This window comes from Oryza sativa, chromosome 5, assembly GCF_034140825.1.
Source record: "Oryza sativa Japonica Group chromosome 5, ASM3414082v1".
NCBI classification, from domain to species: domain Eukaryota; kingdom Viridiplantae; phylum Streptophyta; class Magnoliopsida; order Poales; family Poaceae; genus Oryza; species Oryza sativa.
In genome coordinates, this window is record NC_089039.1 from 5,043,449 (window position 1) to 5,063,073 (window position 19,625).

Genomic DNA, 19,625 nt, shown 5'->3' on the forward strand with positions numbered 1-19,625 from the left:
TATATACAAACGTACATATGAAAAAAAAAAAGGACGCATTGCGCGGAGAGTGGCGCGTGACTAGGCACCGGTTCGCGTGACTCTTACATTCGCGCCAATAGTAGCTAAACTGTTTGCTACCAAAAATACATTTGGACAAGCAAATAACGATTTTTCATGCTTATTTATATATATGGCAAAATTAGATCAGGCAAAATATGTTCCCAAGAGCTGACTTGAAAAGCAAAACCGAGAGCAAGAATTCATCAGTGCACGTGGCAGCTGCATGACATATACTGCAATTAGTTCATAAAACTGTGACACTGCGATTATATCTTAATTGTACAAAGTTATAACAATACATTGATCAAACATAATAAATACAACAATTAACCACTTAAAAAAGGAGGGGAAACTGCAGAAACATATTCAGTTCCTCATCCCTGTCGCCCTGCTTGTCCTACGTACCCTATATATTTTCAAGGATACGTACCCTATGTATGAAATACGGTACATACATACGTATATACGTACTGCTGCACTGTAGGCCTGTAGCTACTGGTACAACAAAAAAAATCAATGGTAAATTAATTAATCACTTAGTAATAAGTAATTAATTAGTTACTATGCTTGATCGATTAATTAGCTTAGCTAATTATCCTTTGCTATTAGCTTGCAATGGATCGATATCGAATCGATCACGGCTCGAGCTTGACGAACTCGTAATCGCCTTCCTCCCCTTTCTTGGACCCCGACCCGCCGCCGGCTTGCTGCTCGCCGCCGGCCTCGCCGCCGCCGGCCTTCCTCTGCGTGAGCGCGACGCCGCCGGCCTCGCCCTTGGGGCTGCCGGAGTGGGGGCTCGCCGCCGCGTGGTCGCCGCCGGCGTCGCCGTGCTTGGATGAGGACGCCGCCGCCGGCTTCTTCTTGACGCCGGCGCGCCAGTTCTTGAGCGCCTTGGACGTCTGGTCGTCGAAGATTGACTGCTTCATCGTTGACCCCATCTGACCGTGCACGGACACGTGTCAGTCCAGGGATATGACCACGTGGCAATAATATTTTTTTAAAGGAAGAACACTTAAATATAATAGGAGTACTCGCTTTGTTTCATATTTGCGATATGCTTTAACTTTTTTTAAACTCCTTTAACAAAATTTATACAAAAAAACGTAGTAGACTGTAAATATATAAATATATTATTAAAATATATTCGATGTTAGATTTAATAAAATTAATTTGACGTTACAAATATTGCTAATTTTTTTAAAAAATTGATCAAATTTAAAAATAAGTTTAATCAAGAAAAAAAAGTTAAAACAATTTATAATATAAAAGGGATGGAGTAATATACTTGTGAGACGAGTGCATAGAGGGGGAGAGTGACATAGCTACACAAGAACTGAACCACAACTCTGCAGGCACACAAAATCATAATCAATTTTCAGACGATAAATCAAAACCAAATTCAATGATCACAATATCTACAAATTCTGGATCGAAACTTATCGTTCTGAAATGAAAAGTTTGGTGTTAATTAATTATTACCCGAGGCAGAGGCGAGCAAAGACGAACTCTTTGGAGTCATTGAAGCAGGAGTCCATGCCGTACTCGTACTACACAAACACACAACACAGAAGCAGTGAGACAAGATCAATCAATCTACTGAAGATTTTCATGAAGCAGAACTGAAGAAATTCAGTGAGCAAAGATTGGGTCACCAGTATCCAGAGGAAGTAGATGATCTGGAAGCCATTCTGCGCAAAACAAGAAGAAGAATCAATCAAAGGTCAGGTATAGTTTATCACTAATTGCAATGGTGGATGGTGACAATTAATTCATGGAGATCAATGGAGAGAGAAAAAATGATTGATTGAGACCAACCTGGAAGAGGGTGAAATGGATGAGGAAGAGGACGAAGGTTGGTCGGCTGAACCAGAAGTAGGAGTCGCTGACCTGCACCAGCGGTATCCCCTGGATCACCGCGTGCCGCTCCGTGATGTCGATCGCCATCCTGCAGATGATCCCCTGCAGCTTCGTCCCCACCGACAGGATCGTCTGCCATTTTCACCCAATATATCACTCACTCATCACTGATTCATCATTCTTCAGTTCAGCTCAGCACAATTCAGTTCAGTTCAGGGCAGTTTTGTTTACTTCAGCTCAGTTCAGTTTAGGATTGAAATGTATATATGAACATTGTACTACTTACCACCAATGTCATGATGGAAATTCAGCTAAGTCAGCTCAGTTTAGTTCAGTTCAGTTAAGTTCAGTTCAGGATTGTGGTGATGTATGAACATTGTATACTTACCACCACTGGCATGATGGAGATCCAAAGCATGGTATGCAACCCTGGAACATATGAATGCAGAGGTCAGTAATTCATCAAGTATATACTCGAACAAATCAGGCAAGATCACTGCATATTTTTAGAAAAAGCAAGAAATGTGCAGATCAGGGACTGACCGCTGACATTGAGGAGCAGGAAGATGAGAGCAGATGCCCAAAGGGGAGGGCTGCAATAAACATTCAGACCAACAAGAATATACTTAATTCGTGATGGTTCAGTACCAAGAAAAAAATTGACAGATTGCAAGATGAGAATGTGATTAGCATTTAGCAGCACACCTGATTCCGACAATGACCTTGAAATCGTCCTCGAGAGACCGTTTGATGTACTTCTGGAAATCGAACTTGCTGCCAGGAGCTAAATGAACCTGCAAAAACATTATTAACCACTCAAAAGCAAGATTATCTGGGATATAATATGTTTTGCACGCAGATGCTGAGAGATCATCCAAGCTTGTGTTGTACTCACGTTGACGAAGCTGTGACGCAACGCGCAGTAGTCGGCCCTCCTGACTGATCTGAAGAACTGCCTGAAGAAATTGCTCTGCATTTGACGATCATCAGAGAGGAAATTCATGTCAAACGAACTGAATTTCTCGTCTTCTTGTGGCAGTTGGTTTTTCTTGTCAGAAATGGTGAACCGAGCTGACAGATCGATCTTACAATGTAGAACGACGCCGGCGTCTTGTTCAGCACGTTCATGTGCTGCCTGACGAACGACGTCTCGTGAGTAAATCTGAACTTCGTCGGATCTGCAATGCAATGCATAGAGTTAATTATGCGGAAAGTAGTATTTTCTGGTATTTTCCGCACCTACTGTATGCATGTGGTATAAATAGTTAAATAAAAATATGAAAAAGTTTGACAAGATATATTATGATAATATAAGTTAATATACAAACTAGAAAGGTAGCCCGCGCACATGCGCGGGCACGTTGCTGACACCTTGTTTAATGTTGCTTGAAATTTTATGAATAATATTAACACGTGGGTGATTTTTTTTGGTAATATTTTTTTATTATATTCTAAATCTGTTTTTGTCCATAATTTGTTTAGGATTGCTTTGAATGTTGGTCATGATTTTCTTCTAACTACCCTATCAACATATAAATTCTACACTAAAACTATTTGAATTCGTAAAATCTTGAGTTTATGAGAAAATATCGTGTCGTGGAAATGGAGTTGATTCACATGGACCTATCATTTGTACTATATGTGTTTTTAATATTTAGTATATCTTATTTTTGGAGTTTCTAAACTTTACGTAATATCCTTTTCTTGTGTACTATAGATATCTTTATGGAATTTAGGATATTTAATGGAAGAAACTTTCTATTAAGATATATGGTAAGAGGAAAATTTTATCAAATTATGACAAATTTATATTTACTTCTGCTACCTCCTTTTTTCATATGCTTACTATGTTCTTGGAAAAATGAATTTAAAATTGAAATAAGAGAGCAATTATATAAATAAAATCAGTATGTGTAGAGTATTTATAAATAAAATTGTAAATGACATTTGTTGAAGTTAGGCGTTTGTCTATAGCACTTTTGGATTTTGTAATCCTATTTAGTCGTAAATATTTGTCAACTGATAACATATATATAATGATATACTTTATATTGTCATTTGTTATATAATTTTCATGTCTGTTTGGATTACATGAAAAGAATCAAAATGCGACCTAAAATATAATTTTATTTTATAAGTTGAAATATATTCAAAACAGATAATAATATGATGGTCTAAACTTCGTTTTCAATTGTAGAGTGAATTTAGTTATGCATGTTTGTAAAAGTGATATATGATAAAATAATATATGTCGCCATTTGTTTGTCATATACGATGAAAAGGGTCAATATACGACCCAAAAAACATTTATTTATTTATTATAATTTAAAATATGTCAGCACCACTTTAAGCCTATCTCAACTATTACATTATATGTATGTAAAAATTGTATGTGTAATTTTGAATTTATAGTTGTTTAGAATTTATTATGATAAAATAACAAATATTATCTCAACTACTATAAAAAAAATTAAAGGAAAGGGAAGAGAAGGTGAGGAGGGCCGGTTGCGTGCATGCAGTATGAAGTGATATTTTTTAAGGGTTAATTGGATCCATGCCACTACAAACATGCCAATTTAGAAAAATGTCATTATTATTCACGTTATTGGCTACGTGCCACTGGAATTTGAGAAAATTAGAACCATGCCACTCCATCACGTTTTCCGTCAAAAATCTCCGTTAGCCCCAATTGCACGTGGGACCTAGCTGTCAGTTTCATCTTCACCTCCCTCCCCTCTTTTCTCTTTCCCCTTCCTCTCTCTCCACCACTGTCGTTGACCACCACCGTCGCTGCCGTTGTCATTGACCATCTCCGTGAAGACCTTGGGAGCCACTGCCATCGCCGCTATCGTTGGCCCTATCCGCGGCGGGAGGCTTGGGAGCCGGCGCCGCCGCTGCCGTCTGTGGCAGGAGGCTCGGGAGCAGCCGTCCTCAACGCTATCCACGTGGGAGGGCTCGGGAGCCCCTACCGCCGTCACTATACTCGACCCCATCCGCGACGGGAGGGCTCGGAACCTGCAGCCACCGCCGCCGCCGCTATCCTTGACGCCATCCGCGTGGGAGGGCTCATGAGCCGCCGCCGCCGTCTCTGTCCTCGATTGGATCCGCGATGGGAGGTCTCAGGTGCCGCCGCCACCGCCATCCTTGACGCCATTCGTAATATCGTGAATAGTAGTGGTATTTTTCTAAAATGACATATTTGTAGTGGAAGAAAATATAAGTGATTTTGGTTGAATGGGATAGCATAGTACTACGAATCTAAATCCATGTCCATGCATCCAACAAAAATTTCTTCTATTTTGGGACGGGGGAATATGTAGTTTCTAATTAACTTCTTTTTATTTTAATCTTATTAATTAGTTTTGTGTGTTTTATATTGTCTAGTGTAAACTACGTGTTGTTAATCACATGGTTTTAAACTCTATGTGTTTTTCCATTAAAATGTATGTTGAGTGGCCAATAGCTGGTCCAAAGCAATGTATTTCTTTTACTTGTTAAATACAGTTAATTTGGGACTTGCATTATAAATTTTGTTATAAATGATCTAATAGTATACATGGATAAAAAAAATAGCTACATATATATGATGTAGATGTTACAGTTGTTAAAAAAAATTTTACAACAAAATATGTTTCAATCTAATAGGGCATGAAAATAGAAAAGAGGAGATGCACCTGTCAGTTATGGGCGTACGTATGTGCAGTTTGCTTCACACGTACATGTACAGGCCCTATGGGCCTTTTCTTTTATTATTAAAGTAAATGCAATGAAGGAAAATAGTGGGTCCTTTGTTAAATAATAGAAATTGGTGGGTCCACCTTATTTAAAAGTGCCACGTGTCGAATCAAGAGCGTTTGTAGGAAGACATGTGGCAGCTTAGGAGTGTTTTTAGGAAGTTTAATGGACTTTTATTAGTTAGTATATAATAGATAGAAGATAGATAGATAGATAATAGATAGATAGATAGATAATAGATAGAAGATAGATAGATAGATAGATAGATAGATAGATAGATATGAAGCTACAAATTCTATCTAAAGTTTACGAAATAAAAATAACAGATTTTATCTACATTCTGCGGTGTCAATTTTTTTTTCTTGAACGATAAATCATATTTGACTATGTATGTTACCATATACTTCTAGCATCACAATCAATCTAATCATTTTTATTTTTTTCTACAACTATTCATGTAATAAATAATAGGTGCCATTGCATCTAGTTGTAAAAAATATATATCCGTTAATTATGTTAGTTAATCTTCAGAGGGTGAAGAAATAACAAAAAATGCAACATATCAAGGCGTATATATGTATATATGTACCATTAGCGAACTCGAAATCTTGGCCCGCGGCTTCTTTTTCCCACTCTTTCCATCCACGAATCTGCAGCAGCGTCGCCATGAACGCGGCTCGAAGCTATTAGCCGGGATCGCCATGAAAGAAGAAGAAGAAGAAGAAGAAGAAGAAGAAGAGAAGAAGAAGAAGAAGAAGAAGAAGAAGAAGAAGAAGAAGAAGAAAAAAGAGAGCTTTGCCTTGGCCCTGCCAAGCGCCATGGTGATGGCGCTGTAGGTGACGTGGAAGACGGCGAGGAAGAAGATGAAGATGTGCAGCTGGTGCAGCGCGTTGATTGAGATCAGAGACACCTTCCCCTGCACAAGTTGACAGCATCCATGGAGCTTGTTAATCACTACATCCATTTTTTACGTGTGACGTCGTTGGCTCTTCGCATAACGTCTAACCATTCGTTTTATTTAAAAAATAGTATATATATATATACATATATGTGAAAATATAAATTAAAATTATAGTTTTTAATGATAGAATAAGTCACAACAAAATAAATAAAATTATATAATTTTTTAAATAAGACAAAATTTGAAACGTCACATTAACATCCTTTCGCAATCGGTCTCGCAGGAGGAGGAGGAGGAAGAAGAAGAAGGAGGAGGAGGAGGAGGAGGTTGTGACCGACATCGGGGCATTTGGTTGCCATCTTGGCCTCGGCGAGCAAACGGTGGTGAGGGCGGGAGAAGGCGGCGGTGAAGGGAGGGCCGACGCCGACGAGGCTGAAGTGCTCGGCCGGCGTGGCCTCGTGTTCGCCGCCGGCCGGCGTGGCCCCTTGTTCGCCGCCGGCCGGCGTGGCCCCGTGTTCGCCGCCGGCCGTCGTGGCCCCTTGTTCGCCGCCGGCCGGCGTGGCCCCGTGTTCGCCGCCGGCCGGGGTGGTCCCGTGTTCGCCCCCGGCCGGCGTGGCCCCGTGTTCGCCGCCGGCTTCCATGGTGGTGGCCCCGTGTTCGCCGCCGGCCGGGGTGGCCCCGTGTTCGCCCCCGGCCGGCGTGGCCCCGTGTTCGCCGCCGGCTTCCATGGTGGTGGCCCCGTGTTCGCCGCCGGCCGGGGTGGCCCCGTGTTCGCCCCCGGCCGGCGTGGCCCCGTGTTCGCCGCCGGCTTCCATGGTGGTGGCCCCGTGTTCGCCGCCGGCCGGGGTGGCCCCGTGTTCGCCCCCGGCCGGCGTGGCCCCGTGTTCGCCGCCGGCTTCCATGGTGGTGGCCCCGTGTTCGCCGCCGGCCGGGGTGGCCCCGTGTTCGCCGCCGGCCTCCATGGTGGTGGCCCCATGGCCGCCGGCGTCGCCGTGGTGACCCTTGCCGGTCTCGGCGTGGATGGTGGAGGCCTTGAGGCGGCACGGGAGCATGGTGTCGGCGGCCTTCTCAGTGATGCAGATCTTGATGATGTAGTTCTGGCCGAACACGAGCAGCAGCGAGATGAACCCTAGCACCATGAGCTCTGTCTTCACCTTCTCCAGCGCCTCCACCATCGCCTTCTTCTTCCGGTGCGAGAAGAACTCCCCGATCTTGTGGAGCCCCTTCTCGAGGAGGATGGAGATGAGCACGATGACGCCGCACACGGAGGCGACGGCCCATGTCGGCGTCTGGTCGAGCTCCCTCGTGTTGCCGCCGCCGCCTCCCCCGCCGCCCATGGCCTCCCGCGCCGCCTAGAGCTCACCGCCGCGCTCGCCGGTGGGATTGGATGGATCAACCAAGAAAGATCAAACCAAACGAGGGAGACAAAGAAGAAGAAGAAGAAGATGATGAACTGGTGAAGCAAGCGGAGCTAAGCTAGATCAAAGAGAGGAAGAGGAAGGCGAGGAGGAGGAGGAGAGGGGGACGGCAATGGTGGATGGCAACGGTGATCGATTTGCCAATAATTTCTTGGTCGCGTAGGATTAGGGCATGCATGCATGCATGCATGCGAGGAGTGATGAAGGATTGGGAATTTTTTCCTATCAAAAAAAAAAAAAAAGGATTGGGAATTTTTGAAGGCCGCTATTTTGGACGCACGCAGCTTTTGCGCGCGAAGCGTGGAGGGTCCGTTAATCCATTTCCGTTTCAGTTTTCCCGCCTAAAAATAGCCATGGCATCTCTTCTAGCAGTGCTACTTGTTTAATAGCCAGCTGGTGAATATCTTTTCGATGTCATATGGAAGATGAATGCGTGCTATGCAATTTTTCATTTTAAACTAGATTTTTGACCTTAGATCGCAAAGATCGCAAAGAAGTTAGTTAATTCATTAAGGTTATGCTTATACCATGTAGAAGGTTACATCGGAACAATTATAATTTATTTCAAGCCATTTGGGTTCTTTCTTAATCTTCACAAAGAAAGAAATTTCGTAATGGAAAGATAGAATGAAAAAAAAGAAAAAAATCTGAGCACATATTGGCGATGTGAATAATCTGCATTTAAGAAAAATCTCTATTTTTTTTTTGGAAAGTTCCATTCGCAGCTTAGTTACAAGCACGGCTATACAAGTTATTGTCGTTTATCAAGCTAGTGCCAGTTGTCTGTGCATGCATATACACGCATACGAGAATGCATGCATTTGCTTAATGGAATTGCAAATTAATATTCGACATAAAACTTAGGAGAAATTATGTTGAATTTTCGGATGGACTTTAAGATCCATGCAGGCTGGACGGGGTAAAAATATGCAAAGGGCTTTTGTTTAATGGAATTGCTATTTAACATTCGATAAATGTATTTTATGAAATTTTCCTATATTTTCACTATTTTTCTTTATTTTTCCATTCGATATTCATATTCCCTATTTTCTTTATTTTTCTGACACAAACGGTTTTCCCATGTTTTTTAATTTGTTCCCTATAAATTTTTCATATTTCTTTTCCAAAATTTTCATGGGCCAACATTGCACGGTTACCGTGCCTACCAGTATGTACCATAATGGGCTATGCTAATACTGGGACTATATCCTTGGTAGGCAGGGTTGTTCATTTGGCCTTCTTAAGATATCATTTATTATGCCACTGTATAGCTGTTACCAAACTATGTGATGATAAATAACATTGATGCTTCCGATACTGAACGGTTGTTCATTTTATTTCTAAAATTAACTCTACTAAGTTTTGTCTTACCGAAATGTGGCAAAGCAACAATCTAAACATTACCAAAGATTGCCTCAACTATGAATGTTTGGCAATTATAAGATCTTCCTCTCAAAAAACTTATTAAAGGTATTAAACCAAACAACCCATATATCTCAATCTTATTAAAAAAATGATATTTCAAATTTTGAGGCTACCAAAATTAACCCTTTTAAATTTTGGCTTTAGGCATCAAAGCGAACAACCCTCGATTATGGCAACTAACACATTTTTCAGGGCACTTGTCCACCACGGATTCGTTGCTTGCACACATTCATTGAGGAAGAAGTCTGAAGCTGAAGTCTTATACTCCCTCCATCCCTAAATATTTGACGCTATTGACTTTTTTAAACATGTTCGATCGTTCGTCTTATTAAAAAATTTAAGTAATTATTATTATTTTCCTATCATTTGATTCATTGTTAAATATACGTTTGTGTATAAATATAGTTTTACATATTTCACAAAAGTTTTTGAATAAAACGAATGGTCAAACATATTTTAAAAAGTCAATGGCGTCAAATATTTAGGGACGGAGGGAGTATATCCTCGTATCAGATTGCATGTATGTGGAACTTGTTCAAAGCTTCTTTTTCTTCTGTTCTTTGGAAAAAAAAACAGGTATGTATAACACAAATTGTTATACACACACACTTCTTACTAATTCTGATGTGGCGTATTATGATTAAATCTAGCTTTTACATAACTTCCAACTACTTGAATTAAATGGTCGAGAGCTTTAGTTAGTAAGATTTTTTTTAATAATTTGCTAGTACACATAGTATTTTCCATCATTTGTTTCAATAGTTCTTCGATCAACGAATGAGTGTTGGTCATCCTCATCCATGAATGAGTTAGGCAGAAATCCTAATATGCGTATGTTTTTGTGGGCTGTGTCACACACATCCAGCTCACGAGAGTCCACGTGGGGGCTTAACCTTGACGCGGTGCTAGCGTACCATGTATGTCCGTGTGTGACATCCAATTTTTTTTAAGAAGCGTGCATGCTTGTAGTTTTGCATATATCTGAAACTCAATATTTTTCAAAAAAATTAAACTAAAATTAGAACTTAAAATTGAAAAACTTTCGTTCAAACGTAGAAAACTTTCAATTGAAAAATTTAAACTTTCAACTCAAAATTTAAAACTTTCAACTCAAAATTTTGAAGCAGGGCGATGAACCCTCAATAATGAGAATATATTGTAAAGTCAAAAATTGGATCCAAGAAGATAACTAATATAATACAATCATGATCAAATGTGCGCACGTGTGTGGGAAATGGATGTGTATGCGGAAAGGTGGAAGATGGGGTTATGATTCATTTCTGTGTGATCCTCTTCCTTGCACTTTATATGGAGAACATGGTTATTTTTATATTATTTTTTCTCTCTTTTTTACATTATGCGCGAGAATATTTTATCCTTCTCTTGTAAGCATTTTTATGAACATCATTTTTTAGCTCATATCTCACTTGGCATGGATAGTTGGAGGGACAATCATAGACATGTGAAGTTTTTATTTGGTGGACAGATAATGTATGCTGACTTCCGGCATGTAAGTTTATCATATGGTGGTGAATGGAATATTTTGATAATCCTCAAGTGTAAGCAAAATAATGTGGGTAGAAGGTATATTCGTTGCTAACCTCCACTGTGGAGGAAGAACAAACTTGGTGCGTGTACGTGATTTTGATCATGAAAGCATAAAAAGAATGAAAGAATTAAAAAGGGTCTCAACAATTTGACTACACTCGAAATAATAACAAGGAACATATGCATAAGGTTTGCAGTATGATCGACGTATGGCTTGGGTAGGAATAAGACATTAATGAGGAGCATGCAAAGTTATACCATTTTTTTCATTTCATAAAAATTCCCTAGAACTCAACAAATAGGAGTAAAGTTCCTTTCATTAGGCTATCTCTCATTCATCAATTACTTAGATGATATGTGTTCCTATAGATATGTGTTCACAAGCAGTAGCTAACATGCGAGGAATAAAAATTATGCAACGCATTTCCAGGAAAATCATATACTCTAGTTGAAGCATCCAACTCCATTGTAATCTTGAGTTTAATTTTTTTCAGATATTTTCTATGGTGAGAACAGATTAAACTCAAAATTTCAGGGAGTTTCAGGGAAAGGATGCGCAAACCATCACTTAGTATAAAGTGTAATATGAGGGGGCTCAGGGATGGTTTGGCCGACGCGGCTGACCCTTCCCCAGTTCCAGTCATCTTGCTCCTTCTCATGTATGTTCTGTTAGATTAATTGGCTAGGCCCAATTAAATCCTAATAAATTCCATTGCCTCACATTAAGTGTGACGGAGCGTGAGGCTCCTCACCGGGAGACCGCGCAGGCCCCCCTTTTGCCGGTTCGGCCGGGGACCCTGGGTGAGGTTCTAAGCTCCTAGTCTGTGGAAGGTTCGCGAGAATGGAAGAAGCACAAGACACGGGCGATGTATACAGGATCGGGCCGCTGAGAAGCGTAATACCCTACTCCTGTGTTCTGGTGGATCTGTGTATGAAGAAGCTACAAAGAGCCGGAGAGTCAGAGAGCTTTTACTCTAGAAACCCTCTCCTCTGGTTCCCAATCCAGCCTCGATCGTTCTGGATCCCCTTTCTCAGTGCGCAAGGTCCTCCTTTTATACCTCAAGGGGATACCACATGCACCATCTCTCTCTTTTGTGTGGGGACTTATCCTATCTTTACTCAAACTTGACTTCTCTTCATAAATGGACGGAGATTTGTAATGGTTGCCGTCCGAATGACCTTCTGATGGGACGGCCCATACCTACCTCCACTTCCGCCGGAAGCAGGCGCGACGTGGGAACATGGCTGTCTGCTGACGACATGACCAGTGTCAGACCGGTCACAAATCGGTCATTCTTGTCCACCACGTGTCAGTTTAGCAATCTGCATGTTCGCCCTTCTTCATACAATATCTTGCTTGTAATGGTTAGGATGAAGCCTGGCATATATCTGACCGGGACCAACGTGCCATCTCCAGGAGGTAACACGCCGGCTCCGGCTAGGGACGAGTGCTTGGAGGCTCTCATCCTGACGGGATGGGGCGAGGCGTGTGTCAGACCGCCTGTCGCCACCTAACCCACGATTTGATCGGTCTGTGACTGGTCACAGACCGGATAAACGAGCGCGCTGCACTGCGTTACATACGGCGTGACGCGCTCGTCCAAACCGCAATAAATGCGGTTAGGTGAGCCCCGCTGCGCTCACCTAACCCATACACGCGGCGCAAAACCTACAAGGGGTCGGGGCGCCTCAGCCCTCGGGGCCGAAACGGGAGCGGTCCGACCCCTCGGGGAGACAAAGAGGGGGGCGGCCACATCACCCTAGGGCCCGACCCCCCCGAGGGGGTCAGGCCTCGTGGGTGATTGCTCCTGCCCAAGCCTCTAGTCATGATACTCCCGGTCCCATGTCACCGACAGTAGCCCCCGGCGTTATGCCAGGGCGATCGCCCTCCTCGAGGGAAGCGGTCGGGCGTGACGCCACTTCCTAAGGCCTGGTGACAGGTGGGACCGGTCTCCTCAGTTGGGCAGAAACCCAACGGTCGCCAATCACGCACATCGGCAATGGTAACTCGACTGTCAATAATGAGCGGCCTCTTCAAGGCTGCCACATTACTCGAGTAGCACATGAATCGGGATGAGCCGGTTCGTTTTGCCTGGAGATATGGTGATGGCGCTTCGGTCGGCGAGCGTAATTAACGCGCGCACGATATGTTCCATCTCGACTGCCACAGCCGCATATCCACCTCATGCGCCGCAAGCGGGCGAATGGGATTAGTGGAAGCGTGGGCGCGAGAAACGAGGGAGCGAGATAGTGGGCGCGAGAAGCGAGGAGCCGGGCACAACGTTGGCAAGGGTATAAAGACACCGAGGAAGAGATTTACTTCCTTCCTCTCGCCATTATTCCCCTTGTCTTCGCCGCTTGCGCCCTAACTCCTTGTTTCCTGTGCCCTACCTTCGCCACACGCGCTCGCTCTCAAACATCTCTTCTTCCGGCGTCATGGCACGGGGCTCCGCTCCGCTCGATGGTAGCGTGCTGCCGCCTTCCCGCATCGTGAGCGAGAGGCAGGCCGGGCTGCCGCGCCGCTTCATGCAGGAATCTGCCACCGGCCGGGAGATAGTCATGCTGGGCGAGGGACGCCCGGCGCCACGCTACCCGGGGCGGTCCGTCTTCTTCCTCCCTTTTGCAATGGCAGGGCTGGTTCCGCCATTTTCTTCTTTCTTCATGGATGTTCTGGAGTTTTACGATCTCCAGATGGCGCACCTCACCCCCAATGCGGTAATGACTTTGGCCATCTTCGCGCACCTGTGCGAGATGTTCATCGGGGTGCGCCTATCCCTTCGGCTGTTTCGGTGGTTCTTCACCGTACAGCCGGTGTCGCCGTCGTCGGTGGTTGGTGGTTGCTACTTTCAGCCGCGGGGGCCGGTGCTGAACCGCTACATTCCCTGCGTCCTCCGCAAGAAGTGGGATGACTGGAAGAGCGACTGGTTCTACACCCCCCTTGCCGACGAAGCGCGCCTCCGACTTCCGAGCCAGCCCCCAGCGCAGGCCTCCAACTGGCGGGCGCCGGTAGATCTGGGAGATGGCTACGACGCCGTCCTCGACCGCCTGGCGGGCCTGCGATCCGAGGGGCTCACAGGGGCCATGGTGTACGGCGACTACCTTCGTCGCCGGATCGCGCCACTCCAGCGGCGCGCCCGGGGCGCCTGGGAGTACACCGGGTCCGAGGACTGCATGAGGACCCACCAGGGGGTCAAATGGGACTGGGCTCCTGAGGACTTCAAGATAGTAGTCCAACGGGTGCTGAATCTCAGCTCCGTGGAGGCATCCCTCATTCCGCAAGGAGTCCTCCCCCTCTGCAGTGATCCAGATCGCGCCTCCATCCTGACCATCATGCAGGCGGTCGGGGCGTCGGAGGAGCGGGCTCCTCGAGGCCACGATGGCGCGGGCGGGAGCCGCAGGGGGGAACAATCTACCCCGGGAGGGGGTCGTGCTTCTGGGCCCCGCGACGGGGGCCCGGGGAGCAGCCGCCCTGCCGACGCCCGGGGGAAGAAGAAGCAGGAAGGAACCCCTCCCCCATCTCCTCCCCAAGGGGGCGGGGCGGCGCGTGCCAGCAGCAGGCGCCCGGAGGGGGCCACGCCGACGTCGCAGCCCGAGGGGGAGCAAAAGAAGAAGCGGCTCCGCAAGATGGGGGGGACAGAACCATCCCGGGGAAACCTTATTTCCCCTCCAAGGTGGTCGTTTAACCGACCCCCTCGCAGGTTCGTCCCACGCCCGTCGTGGCTGTATTCATTCTCTCAACGCGAGTTTTCACTCACCCATCTTGTTCGTCTTCTGGTCTTTCTTCTGTTTCAGCGAGATCCCGTCGCGTCCCTCCCGCCATTCCAAGTCCGGCCAGTCTGAGGCCGAGGATCCGGCGACCGCAGAGGCCCGGAGGCGGGAATCTGACCGGCGAGAAGCCACGGATCGCCTACGGGAAGCCGAGGAGGCCGCTCGGGAGGCCGCCCGGGCTCGCCAGGCCGAGGAAGCCGCTCGGGAGGAGGCCGGACTCCGCCAGGCCGAGGCGACGACATCCTCCGAGGTGACCCGTGAAACTGACCGGCAAGAGGCCGCAGATCGCCTTCGGGAAGCTGAGGAAGCTGCCCAGATGGCCGTCCGAGCTCGCCAAGCTGAAGAAGCCGCTCGGGAGGAGGCCAGACTTCGCCAGGCCGAGGCGACGACGACTTCCGAGGCAGCTCGCGACGAGGCCGCGGGCGCATCGCTTGGGCCCACTCCCTCGTGCGACGCTCAGGACAAGCCAGGTCCGGGGGACATCCCCGAGTCCGGCACGTCCATCGGCGGGCCGAGCCGCGCGGCATCCTCTCCGAGGCGGCTCTTCCCCACGCCTTCCGTTGCCCCACTGAGTGCCGAGCCCCTTCTGCAGGCCTTGGCCGTCGCAAACACCACGGTGTTGGACGGGTTAAGTGCCCAGGTGGAGGCCCTGCAAGCAGAGCGGGCGGAGCTCGACGCCGCATGGGCGCGTGTCGAAGAGGGGCGACGCTCGGTGGAGGCCATGGTGGAGGTGGGCCGCAAGGCACACCGCCGGCACGCCTCAGAGCTCGAAGCCCGTCGGAAGGTGTTGGCGGAGATCGCCAGGGAGGTGGAGGAGGAGCGGGGGGCTGCCCTCATCGCCACTACCGTGATGAACGAGGCGCAGGACACCCTCCGCCTTCAATACGGGAGCCGGGAGGCGGAGCTAGGGAAGAAGCTCGACGCCGCCCGGGGGGTCCTTGACGCTGCCGCTGCCCGAGAACAGCGGGCGGCGGAGACCGAGGTGGCATCCCGGCGGCGCGAAGAAGCCCTTGAGGCCCGTGCCATGGCGCTGGAAGAGCGTGCCTGCGTCGTGGAGAGGGACCTGGCGGACCGCGAGGCCGCCGTCTCCATCCGGGAGGCAACGCTGGCGGCGCACGAGGCCGTCTGCGCCGAAGAGGAGTCCGCACTCCGCCTCCGCGAGGATGCGCTCACCGAGCGGGAGCGAGCTCTCGAGGAGGCCGAGGCCGCGGCGCAACGGCTGGCGGACAGCCTGTCCCTCCGCGAGGCAGCGCGGGAGGAGCAGGCGCGCCGTAATCTGGAAGGTGCCAGCGCCGAGAGGGCCGCACTGAACCAGCGGGCCGCTGAACTCGAGGCGCAGGCAAAGGAGCTGGACGCGAGGGCGCGCAGCGGCGGGGCGGCCGCGGGCGAAAGCGACTTAGCCACCCGCCTCGCAGCTGCCGAACACACCATCGCCGATCAGCAGGGCGCTCTAGACTCGTCCGCCGGGGAGGTCGAGGCCCTCCGCTTGGCAGGCGAGGTAGGGCCCGGCATGCTTCGGGACGCCGTCTCCCGTCTAGACCACGCCGGCCGGTAGGCAGGCCTCTGGGGCGGGAGGACCGCAAAGTACGCCGCCAACCAGGGGGGCCTCGCCCAGCGCCTCTCGGAGATGGCCGGGACTCTCCAACGGCTCCCCGAGGAGCTCGAGAGGACGATTAAGTCATCCTCGAGGGACCTCGCCCGAGGAGCGGTGGAGCTCGTACTGGCGAGTTACCAGGCCAGGGATCCCGACTTCTCCCCATGGACGGCGCTGGACGAGTTCCCTCCCGGGACCGAGGACGGCGCGCGCGCGCAGGTCCGGGACGCCGCCGACCACATCGTCCACAGCTTCGAGGGTTCGGCCCCTCGGCTCGCGTTCGCCCTCAACTCCGACGAGGAGGACGATGACGGCGGAGTGGGCGGCAGTGGCGACGAGGCTGGCGACCCGGGTGCATCGGATTGAGCCCCCAGGCCCCCGCCAATCTTTAAATAGTTTCTTCTTCCGAGGCCTTCGGGCCCCCTTCTTGTATAGACTAATTTAATCTGCAATCAAATAAAGAGGAAATTTTTGTGTCAATTCTATTTGTTGTGTGTATGAGACGAGGATGGTCTGTGCCGCAGTCCTTTTGTGTCTTGGCTTGAACAAGGGCTCGTGCCCAGGTCCCAGTCCTCAAATGGCTCGGGTCGGGGCTAGTGCCTGGGGAGATCCACATGTCGAGACTGGCCAGGCCGGGAGCGTGGTGACCGAGGGTTATGGGTGACCCGATTGTGGGTTTTTGCCGATTCCCCCCCGGATGTCGCGTCCCAAATCGGCTCTAAAAATTCATCCTCAAAATTGTGCCAAAGAATAAGTAAAATACAATGTGAAAGCCTCCAACAATTAAAATGTGCAAAGATAAAAGTCAAATGAGGCTTGGAGGATTTTTGTATATTTCCTAAAAGCCTAAAATGCTTAAATAAATTTTAGTGGAATTTTCAGAGCACAAATGATAATTGAAAAGAAATAAACAAAGTTAAAAAGGTTTATAAAAAGAAAACCCTAAAAGAAGTTCTCTTTCCCCCCCCTTCCCTCTTGGGCCGGCTCGGCCCATTCCCTCCCTCCCTCTCTCTCCTCTCCCGCGGCCCATCGGCTCCCCGCGCGCGCGCGCCGCTGACAGGCGGGCCCGCCCGCCACTCTCGCTGACGGGTGGGACCCACCTGTCATCCCCCTCCTCTCGCCGCGCCCGCCGCCAGCGCCCGTGCCCTAGCGCCGCCGCCGCCGCGAATCCCGCCGCTCCCGTCCGCTCCGCGTGCAATCAAGAGGGGGGATTTACTCCCCGTAATCCCCTCCCCCGTTTCCCCCTCTTTTCCCTCTCTCTCTCCCTCGGATTCGCTCGGAATCAAGCCCGAAATCCTCGCCGGCGTATTCAATGGCGGCCGAATCTTCCGCGCGCGATTCCTCCCTCCCCGGCCGCTCTTTCCTTCCCCCGGCGCTATTTAAACCCTCCCCGAGCTCCGCCCTTCCGTTTCCGCCGCTCACCGCTCGCTCTCGCCGTCGGAATCGTGCTCGCACCGTGCTCCTCTCTCTCCGCCGTCGCCGCCGAGCTCCGTTCCGTCGCCGTCGTCGCTCCGCTCTTCCTCCCGGCTCGGCGACCCCTCCGTAGGCTTCGCCGCATCGTCGCCGACCCCGTCCGCCGCTCCGCTTCGCCCGTCGACTGCCGGAGCACCGTCGTCATCGTCATCCCGAGCCGCGCCGCCGTCTTCCTCCGCTCCGGCCGCCGCTCTCGTCGTCGTCGTTGTCCCGGGGTGAGCCGAAGACCGCCGTTCGCCTTCCCCCTTCCCTCCTCTCTCTCGGGCGCCGCTCCGCCGCGCCGGTGGTCGCCGGCGGTGACCATCGGGGCGCGGGCGCGCCGCTCCCGTCGGCCGTGCCGGCGAGGCCGCCCTCGGGCGCGCCCTCGCGGCTGCCAAGTGGGCCCGGCCGTCAGCCGCCCGCGCCCGCGGGTGCGGCTGACGCGCGGGACCCACGGCGCCGACCGCCGCCAGCCGCGTGCGCCCGGTCCACCGTGGACCGAGCGGCTGACGCGTGGGCCCCACTTCCCGTGGACCCGGTCCGCGCGCCCGCCCCTCGGCTGACGCAATAAATGGGATTTTTAATTGAAAATTAAATGAAGAAATTCGCAAATATCCATTTAAAGAGCATATAAGCTTCAAATGGCCATATCTTGGCCATTTGAACTCGGAATTGGAACGTTCAAGTCTCTAATTTTTCCTTAAGATGTAAAGAACCCATTTTTGTGCTTTGTTTCTGCTGTTATGTGGAGTTATTTTGTGTTAAGGCCTTTTTCTTTTTCGTTGGTCGTGTAGACGCTGCAGCTTCGGAAGATCCGCTCTTCGTTGAAGTCGAAGCCGTCGATTGGGAAAACGAGCAAGGCAAGACACATCATCTTGATCATATTGAATCCCAGTTTATAAAATTATGTTGATTTAAATTATTGCATTATCGCTTTATTTAAATTCCCGCGTTATCACTGTTTTATTTAGCCATGCCTATTTACCTTTGTTATGACCTTATTATTATTGTTATTGTTATTATTATTACCTTGTTCACCCTAGACAAACAAAACCCCAACTAGTGGACACTCTACTCATGGTATCCCTAGTATAATTTTAGGTAGATGCTTCGCAATCTAATTAGGTAACCTTAGGTGGTTTTACAACTATAGACTTTGGGAAATATTCATATCACCTGGACACCATGGAATGGTTGGCTTATGTTGGAATTGGACACACACCTCTCTTCCTCTTTCAAAACCCCTAAAACCTGTTTTCGGTGGGGTTTGGGTGCATGCCAGTTGTGGGAAGTAGCACCCCGGCCACTATAAGGACTAAAGCTCGGGCCTCTGTTGCAAAGCACTACCGTACTTCCACATGTCTAATGGGTAAGGCTTAGTTTGTGGCTCAGTCTAGTCATAAACAAAAGTACACGGATTGGAGATGGATGAAGTCGGGGGTCGATGGACATTCTCCAGGGCAAATGAAGGCTACACGAGCTGCGGCCCGGTAGTCGAGATGTCATACGGCGGAGGGTTGGTGCCCAATGCTAGGGGCTCAGTTCCGTCTGCCTGTCCCGGGGGTTCCGGCCGTAGGCGGGATTGGGTCGGTACTCTTGTCTAAGGCTAGGATGGGTTGGAAACTATGTCACGTCTTCCGTCCGTATACCGTGGTGGTATGTGGCACGTGGTTACACGTGAGGAAGATGTGTCTTGTGGGTAAAGATGTACACCTCTGATCAGAGTAAATCTATTCGAATAGCCGAGCCCTCGGATATGGGCAAGCCTAGCAATGTACCCAAGTCAGTGTTACAATTCTTAAAATTTGCTCAACAACTAAAATGTGGAATGGTTGGCCTGGGTTGGCTTAGGACGAGCTGGGACCCAGGGTCGGGTTGCCAGTTC

The 19,625-nt window shown here is 48.9% G+C and overlaps 1 protein-coding gene across 1 annotated transcript; it reads right to left on the reverse strand.

Annotated features, from left to right (window-relative positions):
• Window positions 1-280: 280 nt before the first annotated feature.
• Window positions 281-8,052, reverse strand: LOC4337999 (MLO-like protein 9). Its single transcript, XM_066310991.1, has 13 exons — window positions 6,874-8,052; window positions 6,434-6,550; window positions 6,224-6,284; window positions 2,989-3,077; window positions 2,795-2,869; window positions 2,605-2,693; window positions 2,443-2,492; window positions 2,288-2,328; window positions 1,858-2,031; window positions 1,695-1,730; window positions 1,522-1,589; window positions 1,328-1,388; window positions 281-980 (listed from the first exon to the last, which is right to left on the reverse strand). Exons 1-13 carry the CDS (start codon window positions 7,870-7,872, stop codon window positions 678-680), a joined length of 2,163 nt encoding a protein of 720 aa, XP_066167088.1. The 5' UTR covers window positions 7,873-8,052; the 3' UTR covers window positions 281-677.
• Window positions 8,053-19,625: the final 11,573 nt, after the last annotated feature.